This window comes from Salvia miltiorrhiza, chromosome 4 (genome assembly GCF_028751815.1).
Source record: "Salvia miltiorrhiza cultivar Shanhuang (shh) chromosome 4, IMPLAD_Smil_shh, whole genome shotgun sequence".
In the NCBI taxonomy this organism is placed as follows: Eukaryota; Viridiplantae; Streptophyta; class Magnoliopsida; order Lamiales; family Lamiaceae; genus Salvia; species Salvia miltiorrhiza.
Genome location: NC_080390.1, coordinates 54,168,622 through 54,185,922, shown reverse-complemented (window position 1 = coordinate 54,185,922; position 17,301 = coordinate 54,168,622). Strand labels below are relative to the sequence as shown.

At 37.0% G+C, this 17,301-nt stretch overlaps 4 protein-coding genes across 4 annotated transcripts; 1 reads left to right on the top strand and 3 right to left on the bottom strand.

Moving 5' to 3' along the window:
• Window positions 1–383: 383 nt before the first annotated feature.
• Window positions 384–2,627, bottom strand: LOC131020723 (early nodulin-like protein 18). Its single transcript, XM_057949727.1, has 2 exons — window positions 2,164–2,627; window positions 384–1,054 (listed from the first exon to the last, which is right to left on the bottom strand). Exons 1-2 carry the CDS (start codon window positions 2,360–2,362, stop codon window positions 612–614), a joined length of 642 nt encoding a protein of 213 aa, XP_057805710.1. The 5' UTR covers window positions 2,363–2,627; the 3' UTR covers window positions 384–611.
• Window positions 2,628–3,339: 712 nt separating this feature from the next.
• LOC131020719 (uncharacterized) lies at window positions 3,340–5,779 on the top strand. The gene is made up of 5 exons (XM_057949722.1): window positions 3,340–3,771; window positions 3,913–3,971; window positions 4,749–4,975; window positions 5,184–5,313; window positions 5,412–5,779. The coding sequence occupies exons 1-5, from the start codon at window positions 3,627–3,629 to the stop codon at window positions 5,556–5,558; spliced, it is 708 nt and encodes a 235-aa protein (XP_057805705.1). The 5' UTR covers window positions 3,340–3,626; the 3' UTR covers window positions 5,559–5,779.
• On the bottom strand, window positions 5,757–9,279 carry LOC131020669 (cytochrome P450 704C1-like). The gene is made up of 5 exons (XM_057949641.1): window positions 8,854–9,279; window positions 7,406–7,621; window positions 7,047–7,325; window positions 6,519–6,827; window positions 5,757–6,289 (listed from the first exon to the last, which is right to left on the bottom strand). The coding sequence occupies exons 1-5, from the start codon at window positions 9,139–9,141 to the stop codon at window positions 5,897–5,899; spliced, it is 1,485 nt and encodes a 494-aa protein (XP_057805624.1). The 5' UTR covers window positions 9,142–9,279; the 3' UTR covers window positions 5,757–5,896.
• Window positions 9,280–14,861: 5,582 nt separating this feature from the next.
• LOC131020702 (AT-hook motif nuclear-localized protein 24-like) lies at window positions 14,862–16,500 on the bottom strand. Its single transcript, XM_057949689.1, has one exon. The coding sequence runs from the start codon at window positions 16,014–16,016 to the stop codon at window positions 15,114–15,116; it is 903 nt and encodes a 300-aa protein (XP_057805672.1). The 5' UTR covers window positions 16,017–16,500; the 3' UTR covers window positions 14,862–15,113.
• Between the last annotated feature and the right edge of the window lie 801 nt (window positions 16,501–17,301).

Below are 17,301 nucleotides of genomic sequence, written 5' to 3'. Positions count from 1 at the left end.
AATAGATTAAGAAATAGGGACATATTAGGCAAATCAAATTTTGTAAAACAAGGCTCTTTTATAATAGGTATATATAGATTTTGTAATCGCGGATTTGTTATTCAAAAATAAAAAATGCATGCACTTCCAATAAATTCAGTTTGAACTTTGAACTATCAAATCACACGGAATAGCAAACTTAAGTAACACTTAAAATTTGTAATTAAGGATGTCAATTCAACAAACTTAATAGTAACACATTAAATTTGTTGAAAGTAAGGACGTCAATCTAACCCGAAACTCATCTATTAGCCCAATTAGATCGATAATTCAATAGAGACATGATAGAAAATTTATAATTACTCGTAAACAAATGAGACAATTCTATAAGATTGACCCGAAAATTAATAAAAGTAATAAAATTAATTTTCAAATAGTTACCGGTCTAAAAGTCTACAAGTACATGATTTCCCCAGTTTAAGAAAAAAAAAACCAAAAACAAAGTTGATCATCTTCTCTTTCTCTTGTGCTGTGTATTCAAACACCAAAAACAAAATTTATTCAGAGACCCTAAAATATAAAATAAAAAAAATCTTGAATCTCTAGCACGACGAAGCAGTATACCATCAGCATTAGCATCCCACAAATGAGATCAAAACAAGAAGCAGCGCAGAAGCAAGGAAGCTAGCACCAGCCATGGTAGCATGATTGGAGGAAGTAGGAGGTGTGTTCGCCACCGTAGCAGGTGGCGACTGCCCCTCGTCCTCGCCCGGTGGCGGGACATAGGCCGGAGGAGGTGGTTGGTTGAGGCTCGGTGGGAGCCCCAACCCGTGTCCCACCTTGATCTCGAAGGCCATCCCGTGTTGGCACTGCTCCCCGTCATCAGCATCTGAGAAGTAGTATTGGGTCCCCTCGATGGTCAGCGCCACGCCTATGGTCATGGCGCTTCCAAACTCGTTGCTGCCGCCATCGTACTGAAACGTATCGCTGTCCAAAGCATCATCGGTGATGCAGCTACCGTACGTCGTCTTGTTGAAGGTCTGGATCACAGTTTGGTTTGTGTTTGTGTTGAAAACTGCAGAAAAAAAAAGCAGATAATCTCAGGCTGTTTCTCAATCAGTCAAAAGGAAATAATCCACAAATCTTGAAGCATGTATACAATTTCAGTCAAATAAGTTTCCCTACTTGCAATCTCATTAGAAGCTATTTTCAGCTCAAGTAGTTCTCAACTCTGCTCCATATTTATTGTCAAAGAGGTGGTTTTAATCAATGGATTTTCTTTTTCCCTTTGGTTATAAGGTGCATCTGTTAGGAGACGTTTATTTTGGAGGATTAGCATTGTTTAATTTGATGAAATTAAAATTTTGGGATATTTCAAGGTCCTTAATTATTTATATCATTTAAGCTAATTTTGCTTTATTTATCCGCCATGGAAAGGGTGTGATTAAAGGAATCCTACTTTTGATGTCTGATGATAAAAATAATCAGTCATGCAAAGTAAACGTCATCTGCGAACGTCTGAACTTTTTTCACAATTGTACCCCAAAGTATATGCTAATTACAAATTAATACCTATACTATCATCGTTGTTAACAATTCTACCCAACCAGTAAAACAGGCTAACTTCCCTTCACTTGCCGGAGTCAATTCCGATCGATACGATCATCGATCGCTCAAATTGAGACGACGACCGGAATCTCCTCGACTTTAGCTACAAAACCCCCAAGCCGATTTCTCGATCCGACATCTATTTGACGCCGAAGTTCCACATAAGAAGCATAATAAATGCAAAAGTCCCCCATGACCCCCTTTGAATGCCAGTAATAAATTAAAGCATACAAAATTAAAATTGAAGAAAAAAATATAAAAATTAAAAGTGAGACACAAAACGAGACATCGAGAGCGGTTAAAGCCACTTTAAATTGAAGATTTCCACTATTCAATTCTCACTTCCCCAGCTTAAGTAGCAACATTCATTCCTTAATTCCTCCCCAAAATTTAAACAACTTGATCAACAAAGCCCTAATGCCGAATAATGGAACATAGTTTCTGCCTTAAACAATGCACATATAAAATCATCCAAATAATGGAAAATCATAAAACCTAGCATCAATAAAATCAAATCCAGCATTGAAGAACAGAATGAATTCAGCTCAAACTTCAAAATCAGCACCGAGCACTTACTCAGATAGTCTCCGAGATTGAACGTGGTATTAGCAGCCCAAGCAGCGTAGTCAGCGGAGGTCTTATTGGCGGTGGAGTCGAAGAACCAGCCGGCGTCGCCGCCCACAGTGTGGTTGGTGTAAGCGTCCGCCGCCGCAGCTGCGGTGACGAGCAGAGCCGCCGCAATCAGCCGGAGCGGCGCGGCTTTGGTCGCTGCCATCACTGAGACTTGCGGATGAATGCTGATCGGTTTCCAAATCTAGAAACCAGAGATTTAATTGTGTGTGTGTGTGTGTGAAATTGCAATAGTCAAGAGGTGTGTGAGACAGGTATTATGGTTTTATATAATTAGAGGTGAATTAATATATACTTATTCTTGAACATCATTTATTAAAGTATCCTTCAATTTAATGGAAAATATCAATTTAACTATTTGTCGAGCACAATATATAACGAACTGTATCAGACTATAAGTAACTGGATTAGCTAAATATTTAGTGAGAATACATGATGAATTATTAGTATGTTTTTCTTAGCTATCAAAAGCTAGTCCTCCTCCGAAGAATAAGTCATTACTTTTGTTGTAAATAACGAATTTATATATTCGCTCAAAAAAAAAACGAATTTATCTAATTATATATCACATTCATCTACAAAAAAAAAAAAAAAATAGTTCATTTTTAATACTATAATTAATTATGATTATTAATATTACTTCATCCATCCATAAAATAATTTATCACTTTTCTTTTTTGGGATGTGCATAAAGTTTTTTTTTTTTTTACCTATTTTTGGACTATATATCATCATTTATAAAACTTCATTTATCCATATAATTTACTTTTTCACCACTCTCTATACTAATTTTAATATCTTTTCATTACAATTTTTCTTCACTTTCAACACACTCAACAACATTTTTTTAAAATTTGTATCACTCTCTTCTAAAAAATTCTTTTATGGATGGAGAGAATATTTTTTAAGTGGATATTTTTTTTACTCATAATACATTCTATTATTTTTATTAAAATTCATACGATTTAATTCTAAGACTATTTTATGTGAACTGGGGGAGTATACTGTCGACATAAATGACAATCTTTGCTATTATTATAGTATCATATCGAAGGGCCATTTGTGATTTGTCCACATATTATACGTGGATATGTCATCAATGGATTGGTCTATTCTATACATAAAATATCTGGAATTGATAATCATAGTTTTGTTTCTTTCTTAATCACTGAAAGAGTGAATTAATAAGAAAAATAGTTGTTTTGATAAAATTTATAAGAAAATAATTGGTTCAGCAAAAAAGCTAAAAATTAATTACAACTACTTCATGGTAAGAGGGTCCGGGTCGGGTTGGGTCCCGGGCTCGCCTTCTGGTTAGGGTTTTTGAATAATTAACAAAATCTCTCTCGCTCTCTCTGAGTCGAAGAGAGGCAACGTACACACATTACACGCAGTAGCAGGTGAAAGAAATGGGCGGAAAGGCGATAAGGAGAAGAGAGAAGAACTACAAAGCGGCTCATGACGGCGGCAACAGCACCCGTCTTCCGCCACCACCTGTTGCTTCCTCCATTGATGCTCTCCCGTCAAAACTTCGTAAATTGATGTCCTTCGCAGGTTTTCCTCTTCCTTTCGGATTTTTTTGTCTTTCGTGTTAGTTTGGAAGCTTTGCTAGGGATTGCTATTCATCCATATATGATTTATTGATTGCCTTTGTTTGAGCGCTCACACAATGAAGTTTTTAAATGCTGCTTTCAGGAGCTGGAAAGCAATCACTGAATTTTGGGAAGAAAAACACAGGAGATGGAGCTGATAAGGTAGTAAGGCAGATTTAAATGATAGTGTTTGTGGCTTGTCCTATTTGAGAATTAAACGAGCCATTTGCAGATGTGAAGCATAAATTGTAGTCTTGTGAATTTCAGTGTTTGCCCCAATCTCATTCGAATGTTCAGGTGCTATCTTTGTATCCTTTTTTCAATGCTTCAATGGTGACAATTCCACTGCTGGTGGTTGTGCTATAGGAAAATTCAGATTGTGATAGCAACTGATTAAGATATTTTTGATTTTCTCATCTTTTTCATTTTCAAATTGGTCGCATATGGTTTCTTTTTGGTTGAAATTATTTGATATGTTTGTGTTTGGTTGAATAAGACTTCATCTAGAAATAATCTTCACAGCTTATAATTAGTGTGAAGTCTTTGCTGAGTACTAAGGCCGGCAATTCATCTTTCGTGCTGGTGATGATAGCTGATTTAGATGGCACATGTTATTGCAGCAACATGATTCTCAGCTGTTCATTTTCCCGTATCCCGCTGTTGTGGTTCAAAAGATAACCTGCCATAAAACGTCCGTGATCACTCAGTTAATCTTCTATGCTGATTCAGGAGCTGTACATAGTTTATAGGGTATATCAAAATCAGTCGATGCACCATTGTCTGTCCCTGCAATGTTTGTGCTGAAACCTACTTTTACCCTTCTTGCTACTGAATTAGTGGATCAAGTATAAGGAAATGCTAATTAGAAACTGTGATTGCTGACTGCCTAAAGGCTATTTATGGTTTTTGTTAAAAAAAATTATGCTATTTTTTTTCAAGGCTGCTCGTTTGGCAGAAGGAGCAGAATCTAGTACTACAGGGATGAAAAGAAAAAGAGATGGTCAGGGTTTGATGGCACAACAAAAGGAGCAAGGAGATGAAGGCCCTGAAATTAGCAAGAATGAGAAGAAGAAAAAGAAGAGGAAAGGTAAAATAGCTGATGACCTCCGGTTTAAGGCATTGGATACACCAGCTGCTGGTTCGCGGAGAAAAGAGCGCAAAAAGAAGTAAGCTCTCTAATTTCTGTTTTAACGTCCATGTGCCTCTCTCTCACTCTCTCTCACTCTCTCTCACACACTGGAAAATGGCAACTTCTTTATCTATGCTGAGGATTGTCTATTCCAAAAGTATAAAATGATTGTGTACAACATGTCTCCATGTAGTGGTGTTTATTTCAGACTGGAGATGAGGTGTGATTTTGGTTAACATTTGTAGGCTGTTGGAAGCGAAAAAGAAGAAACAGCAGAAGGTCCAGACAGAAGAGGATTTGGACTTTCGTGGCCGTGAAGAGATTAAATTTGGAGATATCGTTGAGGCACCTCCAAAGTTAACTGCTGTTCCCAAGGTTTTCAACTTCATTGTTTATCATAAAATGGAATTGTTTGGAGATTTTCTCCTGGCTAGTATTACTATTTACTAACCAATTATCTATTTGTAATGAAGTCGTTCAAGGCAGTCAGCGCCCAGGATGCTTCACATGAAAGGCTTCGTTTACAGGCAGTCGAAGCCTACAGGAAACGCAAAGGATGGGAATCAAGGCCAGGGGTTAAGCTTCCACCACCAGCTGCGACTACATCAACATTCTTCTAACTGCTCAGGCACAGGCATGAGATTACTTGTTCTTATTGTCATCTACGTCCACACAATACAGTCAATATACCTATACTGGAAAATGGAATCGTAGGAAGAGGTTTATTTTCCATGATTTCCAAATGACCTGTAACTGTTGATGTTCTGAACTAGTCCGAGAGTTGATGTAAGAGCAATTCTATAGTTTAAATCATAATGTTTAGATCAAGGCTTTAATTTTATTATCTTAGCATGATAGTTGTAACGTTCGTCGTTTTCTCTAATACACGGATGATTGTGAGAGGACGTGATTCATGTCGATTAACTCTTTCTATCATGTATCACCAGTAGATTGAGTGCTAATGATCCGATCTAGGAAGGGCGCGGAGAAGGAGCCCCCCGTCGACGTGGAGATTGATCATGGTCCTGTAGTTGACTGCTTTGGCCTCATCGCTCAATCTCAAGGTAAAGAATCTGAGCAAAACTGCTGAGAGTATCTTCATCTGCTTGTAAGCAAACTCCTTCCCCAAACAGATTCTTGGCCCGGCCTGGAAAGCAGTGAACTTGAAAGGGTTCTCCTGTCGGAAGCAGCCACCCTCGTCGAGCCACCGTTCTGGTTTGAACTCTCTTGCATCATCACCCCATATGAATGACATCCTCCCCATCGCATACGGTTGGTACGCCACCACATCGCCTTTCCTCACGTGGAAGCCATCGGGCAGCGTGTCATCCGACAAGCACATCTTCGGGTTCTGCACGTGGGCGCAAATACAGGTAAACCGTTGCATTGAAAACACGAGACGTAGAGGGTGTTTGACCGAGCTTATAAGCTCTTTAAAACAGCTTATAAAAGCTCCTTCAAAGTGTTTGTTAAAAATAAGCTCCTAAAGAAACTAATAAGCTCCAAGAGCTTATAGAGCTTATAAGCTCTTTAAAATAAGCTTAGCCAAACACCCTCGTAGTACTACTCGTCTTACTTACCACAGGAACCGGAGGGTAGAGCCTGAGCGTCTCGGATAGGGCAGCATGAAGGTAGTGCATCTTGTCGAGAGACTCCTCGCTCAAATCGGATGCGAACTCCGAGATCTCGTCCGCGGCCAGCGCAACTCGTCTAACCTCCTCCGCCGCCATCTCCTGCGACGGAGGGTGCTTGCACATCATGTAGAAGAACCACGATAGAGTTGTGGCTGTGGTGTCTTTGCCAGCCATTACAAAGTTGAGCACCACATCCCTCAAGTACTTGGGATCGCCCCCAGACAAGCTGAGGAATCGCGACAAGATGTCTTCTTTCTAACATGAAAACACAAGACTTTTGGTTTTAGACATTAATTACTCTACTGTTAGACCAACACACGCACACTTCTTACACAATGATGTTCTGAATAGTTTTAGGCATTAATTACTCTAGTGTTAGACCAACACACACAAACACTTCTTACGCAGTGATGTTCTGAATGGTTTTAGGCATTAATTACTCTATTGTTAGACCAACATACGCACACTTCTTACACAGTAATGTTCCGAATGAGCGATCTTAGTGTCGATCAGCTTGTACACGAACTCATCAACAGCCCTAACATGATCCTTCAATCTAGCCTCCAAGCCGAGATTGAGAGCCTTCTTGATCCTCCACAGCACGTCGACGTATCTCCACGCGGTGATCTCACTGGCGGCGTCAAAGGCGCGGCCGAATCTCGCGCCTTCCTCGTTCGTACCGGACGTGCAGTCGAGGTCGGATCCAAACGCGACTCTAAATATGGAGTCGAGAGTGGATCTCATGAAAAGGTCCTGCACACAAACATACGATAAAATTAATAAGAGTTGTAGGATTTAATTTGTTTGGGTGAGGTAAGGTTGAGGATGTCGACTTGGATGTCGATGGGTTGGCCGGAAACTGCAGATTCCGACACGACGGCGGCGAGCTTTACGGCATTCTCCTTGAAAACTAGGGCGCTCGCATCCCTTAGAGCCCTCGCAGAGAATTCATGGCTGGAAACTTTTCTCTGCTGCCTCCATTTTTCGCCATCAACTGTGAAAATCCCATCGCCTAATAAATCCTTTAGAATGCTGTGGTTGTGCCATCCCTGCACATATATATATACATTCCTAGATTACGCTCTACTAAAATCTAGATGTAGTATAATTATGGAAGACTTAATTAATTCGCAAAAAAAAAAAAAAATGATTTTGTCACAGTTTTTAACCGTAGAATAATAGCAAGATGTATATATGATAGATCATATTTACAAGAAAACTCAACTCTAGAACATGCGCATGCATATGTAGCCTCAAGAATTTGGAATTAACATAAAGAACAAGGTAGAGGTAAATTAAAATGCTATGATACGATATTGTTGAAGACATAATTGCAGTTTAAATCCTAAACTTTGGCACTTTTTTAAAACTAAACTTAACAATGTCTCAATTTTCCATTTTTTAATTTAGAGCTGAGATTGAGATGTCCATCCAACGGCGAAACTCAAAATTGAGTTAGGATTTTTAAAGCCCATTGTTTGGGTCGTTGTTACCTATTGTCAATTTCATCGTCGGACATCCAAAACTGTCACTCGAACAATCAGACGTCCGACGACAAAATTGACAATAGGACGAACAACCCAGACAATGAGCTTCAAAATACGTCAATTAATTTTGAGTTTCAAAAAGTTGGTCGGATGGCTAAATTTCAGCTGAAAACTCGTTAGGTAAAAAAGGTGAAGCATGCATGATGCTAGAGGGCATCCATAATAGTGCTTTCTCACATTATTTGGTTTTTCCTTCAATGAGACCCACACATCTCCTCTCTCCTCACTTTCTTTTCCACTCTAACTTTCCCACGTCATCAACTTCCTTTTAACTTCCTCCCATTAAGCATGCTCTTACCAGTTACCACAACCCTAAACCATATATAACAACTACAACTACGTTCTCGACAACCCATCTTTGTCTCGGTAGAGTTTTTCAGTGGCATGTTTCGGCCCTTTTCCCCGTTACTTAGAAAAAGTGAGCTATCGGTTCAGGTACAAGATACTACTCCCTCCGTCCCATTACAAATGTCTCTTTACTTTTGGCACGTAAATTAAGAAATGTGTAGAAAATAGATAAAGTTAGTTGATGTAAATTATTTAAATATTAGGTTTAGAGAGATAATAGATTGCCAAAAAAATGAATGAGACATTTGTAATAGGACATCCCATTATAGAAAGTGGGACATTTGTAATGGGACGGATGGAGTATCATTACTGCCCCGACAATTAGACATTCAACTCATATATAATCACAAAAATGCATGATTGATAGTAGTAAACTAGTAACCAACCTTGGCATAGTTTTGGAAGTTGGTTTTGAGTATGTACTCGACGTTGGCCGGATCCGACGTGTAAACCTCGCTTCGCGACGGGGCGATGAGCCGGTAAGTCTTGTGGCGGGCGGCGAGTTGGGTCATGTAGTCGTGAAGTCTGCCGAAGTTGAGCAGCTGGTCCAAGATGCTGCCGGCGATCGGATGATATCTTCTCTTGTCGTATTTTCGAGCAACTATAATCAACCCGGCCGCCGCGATCGAGGAGATCGCGGCGACGATCGATAAGGCCAAAGCCTTCAAGTTCATATCCTTTTAGAAAGTGAAGAATATTTTGCTAAGATTGAGAGAGTTTGGAGGTGGAGTGTTTTGTTACTTGTTTCTTTATAAGCAGCGATGTGAAGTCATCAACTCACCATTTGTCAATTTATTGTTGCCATTTTTAGTTCGTATGCGTGTTGCGGAAGTGAGGAATGCTTTTGGCTTTGGATTCTATATTTTAGTCATATTTCAATTTTGTAAAATTAATTTTTCAGATTGTTTACTTTTGAAGATTTAGATTTGAGATAAAAATAGTAAGATTAATTCAGTATTTACTAGGATGATTGTCTCCCACAATTAATAAATCTATTGTTCAATAAGAAAATGTATGATAATATAATGAACACGTACTGATAAATATGTGTTGCTACAAAAATTATATATGCCATAATTATAGAATAATAAATTCTACTACCTTTGTCCATAATTTATGTACCCACTTCTAATGACATGAGTTTTAATAAAATAGTTTAATTGTTGTGATGGCGTAATGTTCCCACTTTATTACGAGTGAAAAACTTATCAAAAATAGACATGGGTATATTGTGAACGGACGAAAATGATAAACTGAGCATATTTTTTGTGGACGAATGGAGTAATGATCAATTAGTGTGAGTGTGTGGGGTGTCTGTGAGTGTGATTCTCAAAATTAATAATTAAAAATTTGAATTAAATTGTTAAGTTTAAATTAAGATATAAGAAATTAAAATTGAATAAAAAATTCAAAATCTAGTAGTAAGTCAAACACAACCCGAAAATCAAAAAGTGGGATACATTATCCCACCTGAGAAAGAAAGAACTAAGGAACAATATTATTGTATTAGGGGTGAATATATGAAACAGATAAAATTGATAAGATAGAGTAGTATTGAAAGATGATTAAATAATAAATTTGATTTTGAAATAATAACTAATTATTCAATATGATGATTAGAGTAAGCGTCGAATTATCCATCGCAAATCGAATTATATACATTAAATATTAAATTAAATTAAATTATACTATATCACTCTAACTATACCCATCCTTTATATATCAAACATAGAGTGGGGTATGTATGCCCAAAACAAACAAACAAATTAATATAAGCAAAGAACGAAAACATTTATAGGAATTCCCTTCAAAAAATAGTGTTATAGATGTCTTCGCCTAGTGAATCAATAAATGAACCTATTTATATAAAGTAACGATAGAGTAAACTATTAAGTATATGATCACATTTAGCATAAAATACTCATTAACTAAAATAGTATATACAAGATAAACTAAGTTAGAACTACATATATATATATATATATATATATATATATATATATATATATATATATATCTCCTCTTGGATTCTAGTAGCTTTTTTAAAAGAAAGTACAATAGTAATATTCTAGTGGCTTTGGAAGAATATATTCTAGTGCATGTGTTTAATTTGGCATCAAATTCTGAAAAGGAATCAAGTCTTTTGATATCAGTAGTTGTAAACTCACGAGCTAAAAACTTGTGATACAATTCGTAAGATTGTAGGTTAAATAAAATAAAGAGAATTAATAAAATTGATACTTATCATTTCCAAATAAAGTGGCCATATTTTAGAAAATAAATCAATAACTTCCCAAAATTATTGAAGTAAAAAAAAGGACAAAAATATCTTTAGGAACTTCCAAATGTAAATTAAGAACAATTTAGTCATGATAATAATTTGAACTGGGTTATAAAAAAAAATTTGGACTAGTTCAAATTTCAAAGGTGTACGTTAATTTAGCATTATTCTTATATATATATATATATATATATATATATATATATAGGGAGAGGTTCAAATAAGAACCACTAAATAAAATTAGAACAGAGAACCATTTTAAACCATTCGATCATCAAGATCTACGGTGGATGCATCATCTTGGTGGATGAATGCAGATCCTGGGTTCGAATCCTGAAGGGAGCAAAAAATTTATTATTTTCGGATGCATTAAATTTAATAGCGAATGCATTAATTTATATAGTAGATGCATTGTTTTAATGGTTCTTATGTTCTCACGATAAGTGTGGTTCTCACTATAACCGCACCCTATATATATATATATATATATATATATATATATAGGGCCGCTCCAATGAGACCCCCTAATTTTAGTGAGATTTAGGGCACGATCTGGTGTATTTATTTTATCAATCCTATGGCTGATATTGTATCTGGAGGGTGATTTTTTTTCACAGGGTTCGAATCCTGGAGGGAGCAGAATATTTTAAATTTTGTTATTCATCAGTATATACTGCATTGTTCATTAGTATATACGGCCATGTTCATCAGTATATATGTCTTATTCATTACGAATTTTTTAAATTTTATTTTTCATCAGTATATACATCTTGTTCATTAGATATACGTTTTGTTCATTAGTATTATATGTCTTATTCATTGTACTCATGTTACACGAAAAATAGGGGGTCTCACTGGAGCGCGCCCCTATATATATATATATATCTCAAACCCAAAATGTTGATGTCAAATTTATTTTCAAGGTAGTTTTATGGGCCTTACGACGGTGTAAGCCCACTTGATTCAAAGCATAGTTTGCACGCACTAATCTAAATTGGGGGCCCAATAAAAATGTCTGCGCCATACTAATTTCCTTTCAAGAGTTTCTTTTATTTACTCATCTTTGCTTTGTAACCTATATAAATAGTCTTATCTTATATAGTGAAAGGAAAATTTGAATATATTGATCATTTGACAATATAAATTTTGGAATTTAGTTATCATCCTTTGTTTTCTTGATTTGGAAGTCAAATTTAGCATATCCTATTGTTTAATTAATCACTTATTCACTTTGTCCGGTTTCCAACCCACACTAATTAACTACTACTATGGGACACCCCTCTAAAAGATCTACTCTCTCCGCCCCATTTCACTTGACTTACTTTTCTTTTTGGATTGTCCCGCTCGACTTGACTTGTTTTCTTTATAAGTAACAAATTTTCACTATAATAGATATGATAAGGTCCACATACTTTACACTACAATTTTACTTTCCTCAATAATTGTGCCGAAAAAAAATAGACCAAGTGAGGTGGGACGGAGGGAGTACTATGAAACACAATAGGACACATTATAAAAATCGTCGAATGTGGGTGCTAATAGATCAGTGTCGGGCTCTTTTTCATTGATTACGATATAATTTTCCTGTCTTGTTTGTGTTGAATACATATCATTTTAGTAATATACAATAATATTTGTATATTATACTTATGTTATTGCTATTATTATAAATTTATTTCATAGCTTGGGTCTAACACTTGAGATTGAGACTTTAATTTCACTCACACCCCACTTTGAGATTGAATCTATCAAATTTAAATAGTGCATAAAGGAATCATGTTATCTTCATATTCGAGTCGAGTTAATCCTTAATTGATCGTGTGTGTATTTGATCTTATCGTATTCTTCTTTATACAATAACACCATGAAGCCCACGAATTGTCAATCTTAGTGAAAAAGATGAAACTTAATTTTTGTTGATAATCTTTGCACATAAAATAACAAGAGAAAATTGACATCATTGAAACTAAAATGGAGAACTTGGATTAGCCGCAGGCGATGGCTGATATTCTTGAATCAGAGTTGAGATTCTATACATTTTATATGTAAAGTTTTTTTTTTTGTTGATTAATTTCTCAAAAGATGTAGAGTAATTTAAAAAGGTCTAAGAGCCAATGATAACCAAAATTCTATATATAACATTTAAATATTATAAAATATTTATATATAGTAAATTAGGACCAATACCAATGCTTAGACCAATTTTATCGAATTGTCGAACTATTTGATTACAGGTTATTCGCCTTTGTAATTTTTTCGAACTAAATATTTTCGATTCGGGCTAATTCACCGGAGTCAAAACTTTATTATAAAAAATTAATTAATATATTCGTCTTAATAATTCTATATTTGTAACTAACGAATATCACATTAAATGAATATCATTTCAACACAACTTAGATGCCCACAGTTGTTTAGGAGAGAGATTGTAGTGTAAAGATAAGTGGACTCATATTAAAGTAATGTAAAATGATTACTCAATAAATGAAAACAAACCAAACAAATGGGACACCCAGAAAATGAATACAAGCCAAGTTAAATGTATGTAACTCTTACAGAGAAAGGATTCACATATTTTTCCTAAATGATTGTTATTTTTCTAGTTTTTACATTTAAATATTTTATGTTAAGCATTATAATAAAATCATAGAGAATTTACATGATTATTATAATTATCGATTATTGAATAAAATATACATTTCGCGGATATCTAAAAAAAACAAACAAACAAACTTTCGAAAGTAATAAGTTTGAAAATCAAATAACGAGAAAAATTTCAATCAACCAAGCCAACTCACTCGTTTTTGGGTAAGTTCTATGGGGGCTCGGGCTATTTTCGAGTCAACCTTAATCAATTGCGAATTACTCAGTTACGGGTTATTTGAATTGTAATTTTTTTTTTTTCTGGAGAGTATCGTTTTATTAGAGCCAACCTATAAATTTCGGATTGAATTGATATCTCTACTTAGAATTAATACATCTCATATGTAAAGAAAAATAAAATATGGAGTAATAAAAATGAGAATTAATGCTATCTTTCTTGAGAATGAGAATTGATATGAATAAACTTTTTGTAATATACGAATAGTCATTCAAACATCAGTTCAAATCCCGAAGGGGGTGAAAATTTTACTATATTATTCGAATACGTTATTCATGCATAATCATAAGCAATGTGTTTATAAATTTATACCGACTTATTCAATATTCTCAATTCCCACAAAAAATAACATGGAGTATAACTATAATCTAACGTCCCCTCAAAAAACAAAACAAAAACTATAATCTAACGATATATACAGCACATCAACATTCTAGGTTATAACAAAAACCTAGAAAATTAATTAAACCGATATATGTGTATATATACCTACATACTTTTAAAAAAATATTTAATAAATATAATCTACCTCATATATATCCGAAGATGAACTTAAATGTTACTGTTTGGGGAGTAACATGTCAGTAGTCTTAATGCAGTGAACCTTAGTTCCCTGAATGAAGACTGGAGACAGATTACTCACCTCATCAACTGTCCACTTCCATTCACAGAGTGTTTAATGGAGAGAGAGAGAGAGAGAGAGAGAGTGGAAACTTTATCTGCATCTGCATTAATCCCTGCTGTTTGTTGCTGGCTGCAGCTAGAGTTAGTTGTGCCTTGGAAAGGAGCTGCTTCGCGGCAGTGCACGTGTAACCCAGAACCCAATATTCATGTCTCTCACTATATACTCACCAACATAAATTTCAATTTAAATTATTTATAATTTCAGTCAAACAAGAAATCAAGGAACAATGTTAAGCCCATACCTCTCTGTTCTTCACCACTTCCATCAATTATACTATACATTTATGCATTATATCTGTATGGATACACTCAATTACACACATACATCATGCATCCAAATATCAATATATTAAGACGTATATGCTCAGTATTTTATGTAGTGCATAAGTCATGTATAAACACCAACCAAATTGAACCATGCACCTCAGATTCTTGAAACTAGCTGGTTGGCCCTTAATTAATTTCATCTATTAGGTTGAGGATTTGGAAATTTTGGGGTTTTTATTTGGTTTCGGAATTGATCCTGATAAAGCAAGTATGAAATGAAATGATAGAAAAGGATGGTAATTTGATATGAAAATGTAGCACAAAAGAATTCATGAATTTATACATCCCTTGCTGGATTTTGAAAGCTGCATGCTTCGTAACTAATTTAAGCAGATGAAACCAACCATGAATTCAAGAAAAGAAACACTACTCTTAGCAGAAATTAATTAACCCAAAAAGAAAAAAGAAAAAAAGGAGATTGATTAATGCAAAATGAATTTGCAAGAAAATTCATCATGTTTTGATTAGGATTTTCAAAATGGAGGGCGACCTGTGGCCCAATAAGCCTCCGCCGGCATTTGCAGCAGATTCTGAGGATTCTGTTGGAAGAGATTCGCCGCCGCGGCGTTGGGATCACCCATCATCTGCTGCCCGGAGATTCCGGGCGAGCCGAGCTGCCCCCCGCCGCCGCCGCTGCCGACGGGGGCGGCGGCGGATTCCTCGTCCTCGAGCGGGAGGCGCTCGTAGGCGGCGTTGCCGAAGGAGGCGGCCATGATGACGACGGGGCCGGAGGCGAGGAGGGGCCCCACCACGGTGCCGCCGACGACCTGGCCCTGCGATCCGGCGAGGTATATGGCGAGGCCGGAGGCGGCGGGGGGCGCGGGCGGGGGCAGGAAGGAGCCCGAGAGGGAGAGGATCTCGAAGCGGCCGTGCAAGGTGAGGACGGAGGTGGGGGCGGCGGGCTGGCGGAGCGTGACGTTGGTGACGGTGCCGCTGCCGCTGAGGATGCAGACGCCGCGCTGCCGCCGCGTGGCGAAGGTGGAGATGCTCTCCTGGATGTCGCAGCCGCCGGCGATCTCCATCACGTGGGATCTGAGCGCGTTGGCGCTGTCGCGGGTGATGATGATGGGCGGCTTCGGCTTGTTCTTCGACCCGGCCGGCCGCCCCCGCGGCCGCCGCGACACCTCGCCCTGGTCGCTCGTCGCGGGCGCCGCCGCGTCGTCCTTGCCGTCCGAGTTGGCCGCGTTCATGCCGTAGCTCTCGTCGCGGTCGCGCTTTAGGCTGAGGGATGAGTGGTTGTTGTTGTTGTTGTTGTTGCCGCTCTGCTCGTCGTCGGGGTTGGGGTGCTGCTGGAACTGGTGGTGGTGGTGGTGGAGCTGGAGATCTCTCGCGTGGAACGGCGGCGGCAGAGGGCGGCCGTGAGCTAGTTGATCCATATCTCGCTTCTCTCTCTCTCTCTACCTACAACAACTATAATTTGACCTAAGCTTTTTTCTTTCTTTCCTTTGCTTGAGAAATTTGTATTCAACCTTCACCAACAAAGACCAAGATTAATTCGGCTGATTCAACCATATATATATATCCTCGTATGAATTAATATGATCCTCTTCTCTCTTTTCTTCTTCTTCTTCTTCTTCTTCTTCTTGAGCTAGCTAGCTTCTAACATCAATCAGTTTCCTTAATTTAGAGAGAGAGAGCAAGAGAGAGAGAGAGAGAGGGGGGATTATGTTTATGTGTTGGGGGGGGGGGCTAGCTAGGTAAGTATTGGTATTTGGGGGTTGGGGTTGGGGTTGGGGTTGGGGTTAGGGTTAGGTCAAAGGATTGGGAATGATGGTGGTGGTGCGGTGAGGGGGTGCCCATGGGCGGTGGCGATGGGGCCCACATTTCTCTCTCCTTTGTCTCTAAAACCCTCTTCATTTTGGCACAATTTGGGGATCAGGTTTTCATGTTTTTATTTTTACCTCTGCATTTACACTTTGAACTACTACACTTACTAATACTCTTCATTCTATTTCTAGCTAACAATAACTCAATAAGATAATGCTTTGCTTTCCCATCGTATATATTACTTATTACCAGCATACTATACTTATACACAAATTATCAACTTAATATATAAAAATATCCATTTTATTATTATGAAGATATAAAATAGTGATAAAGATTAAAAAATTAGTTATTTTCGGCTTTAAGTATTATTTTACTATTGATATATTCACGTAAATTAATCTTAATTTACAACGAATAGACTTCATGTCCCTAGTGGTTGTAAATTATCGGCAAAATATGGTCAATTCACGATTAATATACATTGTGGTTGTGAATTGTATGTAAAATATGATTAATTTAACGAACTAAAAAGCTTCTTCATAATTGTGAATTATTATAATAATAAGAGTAAAATTAAATATATTTTAAAAACTAGTTTTTACATGTAATTTATTAGGGGTTCATTGCTGATTTTAAACTATTAATTTCCTTATAACCGTGAAATTGTCTAAATCCTTGTAGGAGTCGAATCTTCGATTGAATTAGTTGAAGGGCGTGATTCATGATGCTTAGGCATGAATTCTTATCACAAAAATAAGCATGATGTGGTGATATACTGTAGCATGCATACTCTCACTCAAAACATATTATCCTCCCTCCGTTCACGATATCATTTCTACATTTACCATTTCGATCTGTCCACGATATCGTTTCCACTTTCATTTATAGAAG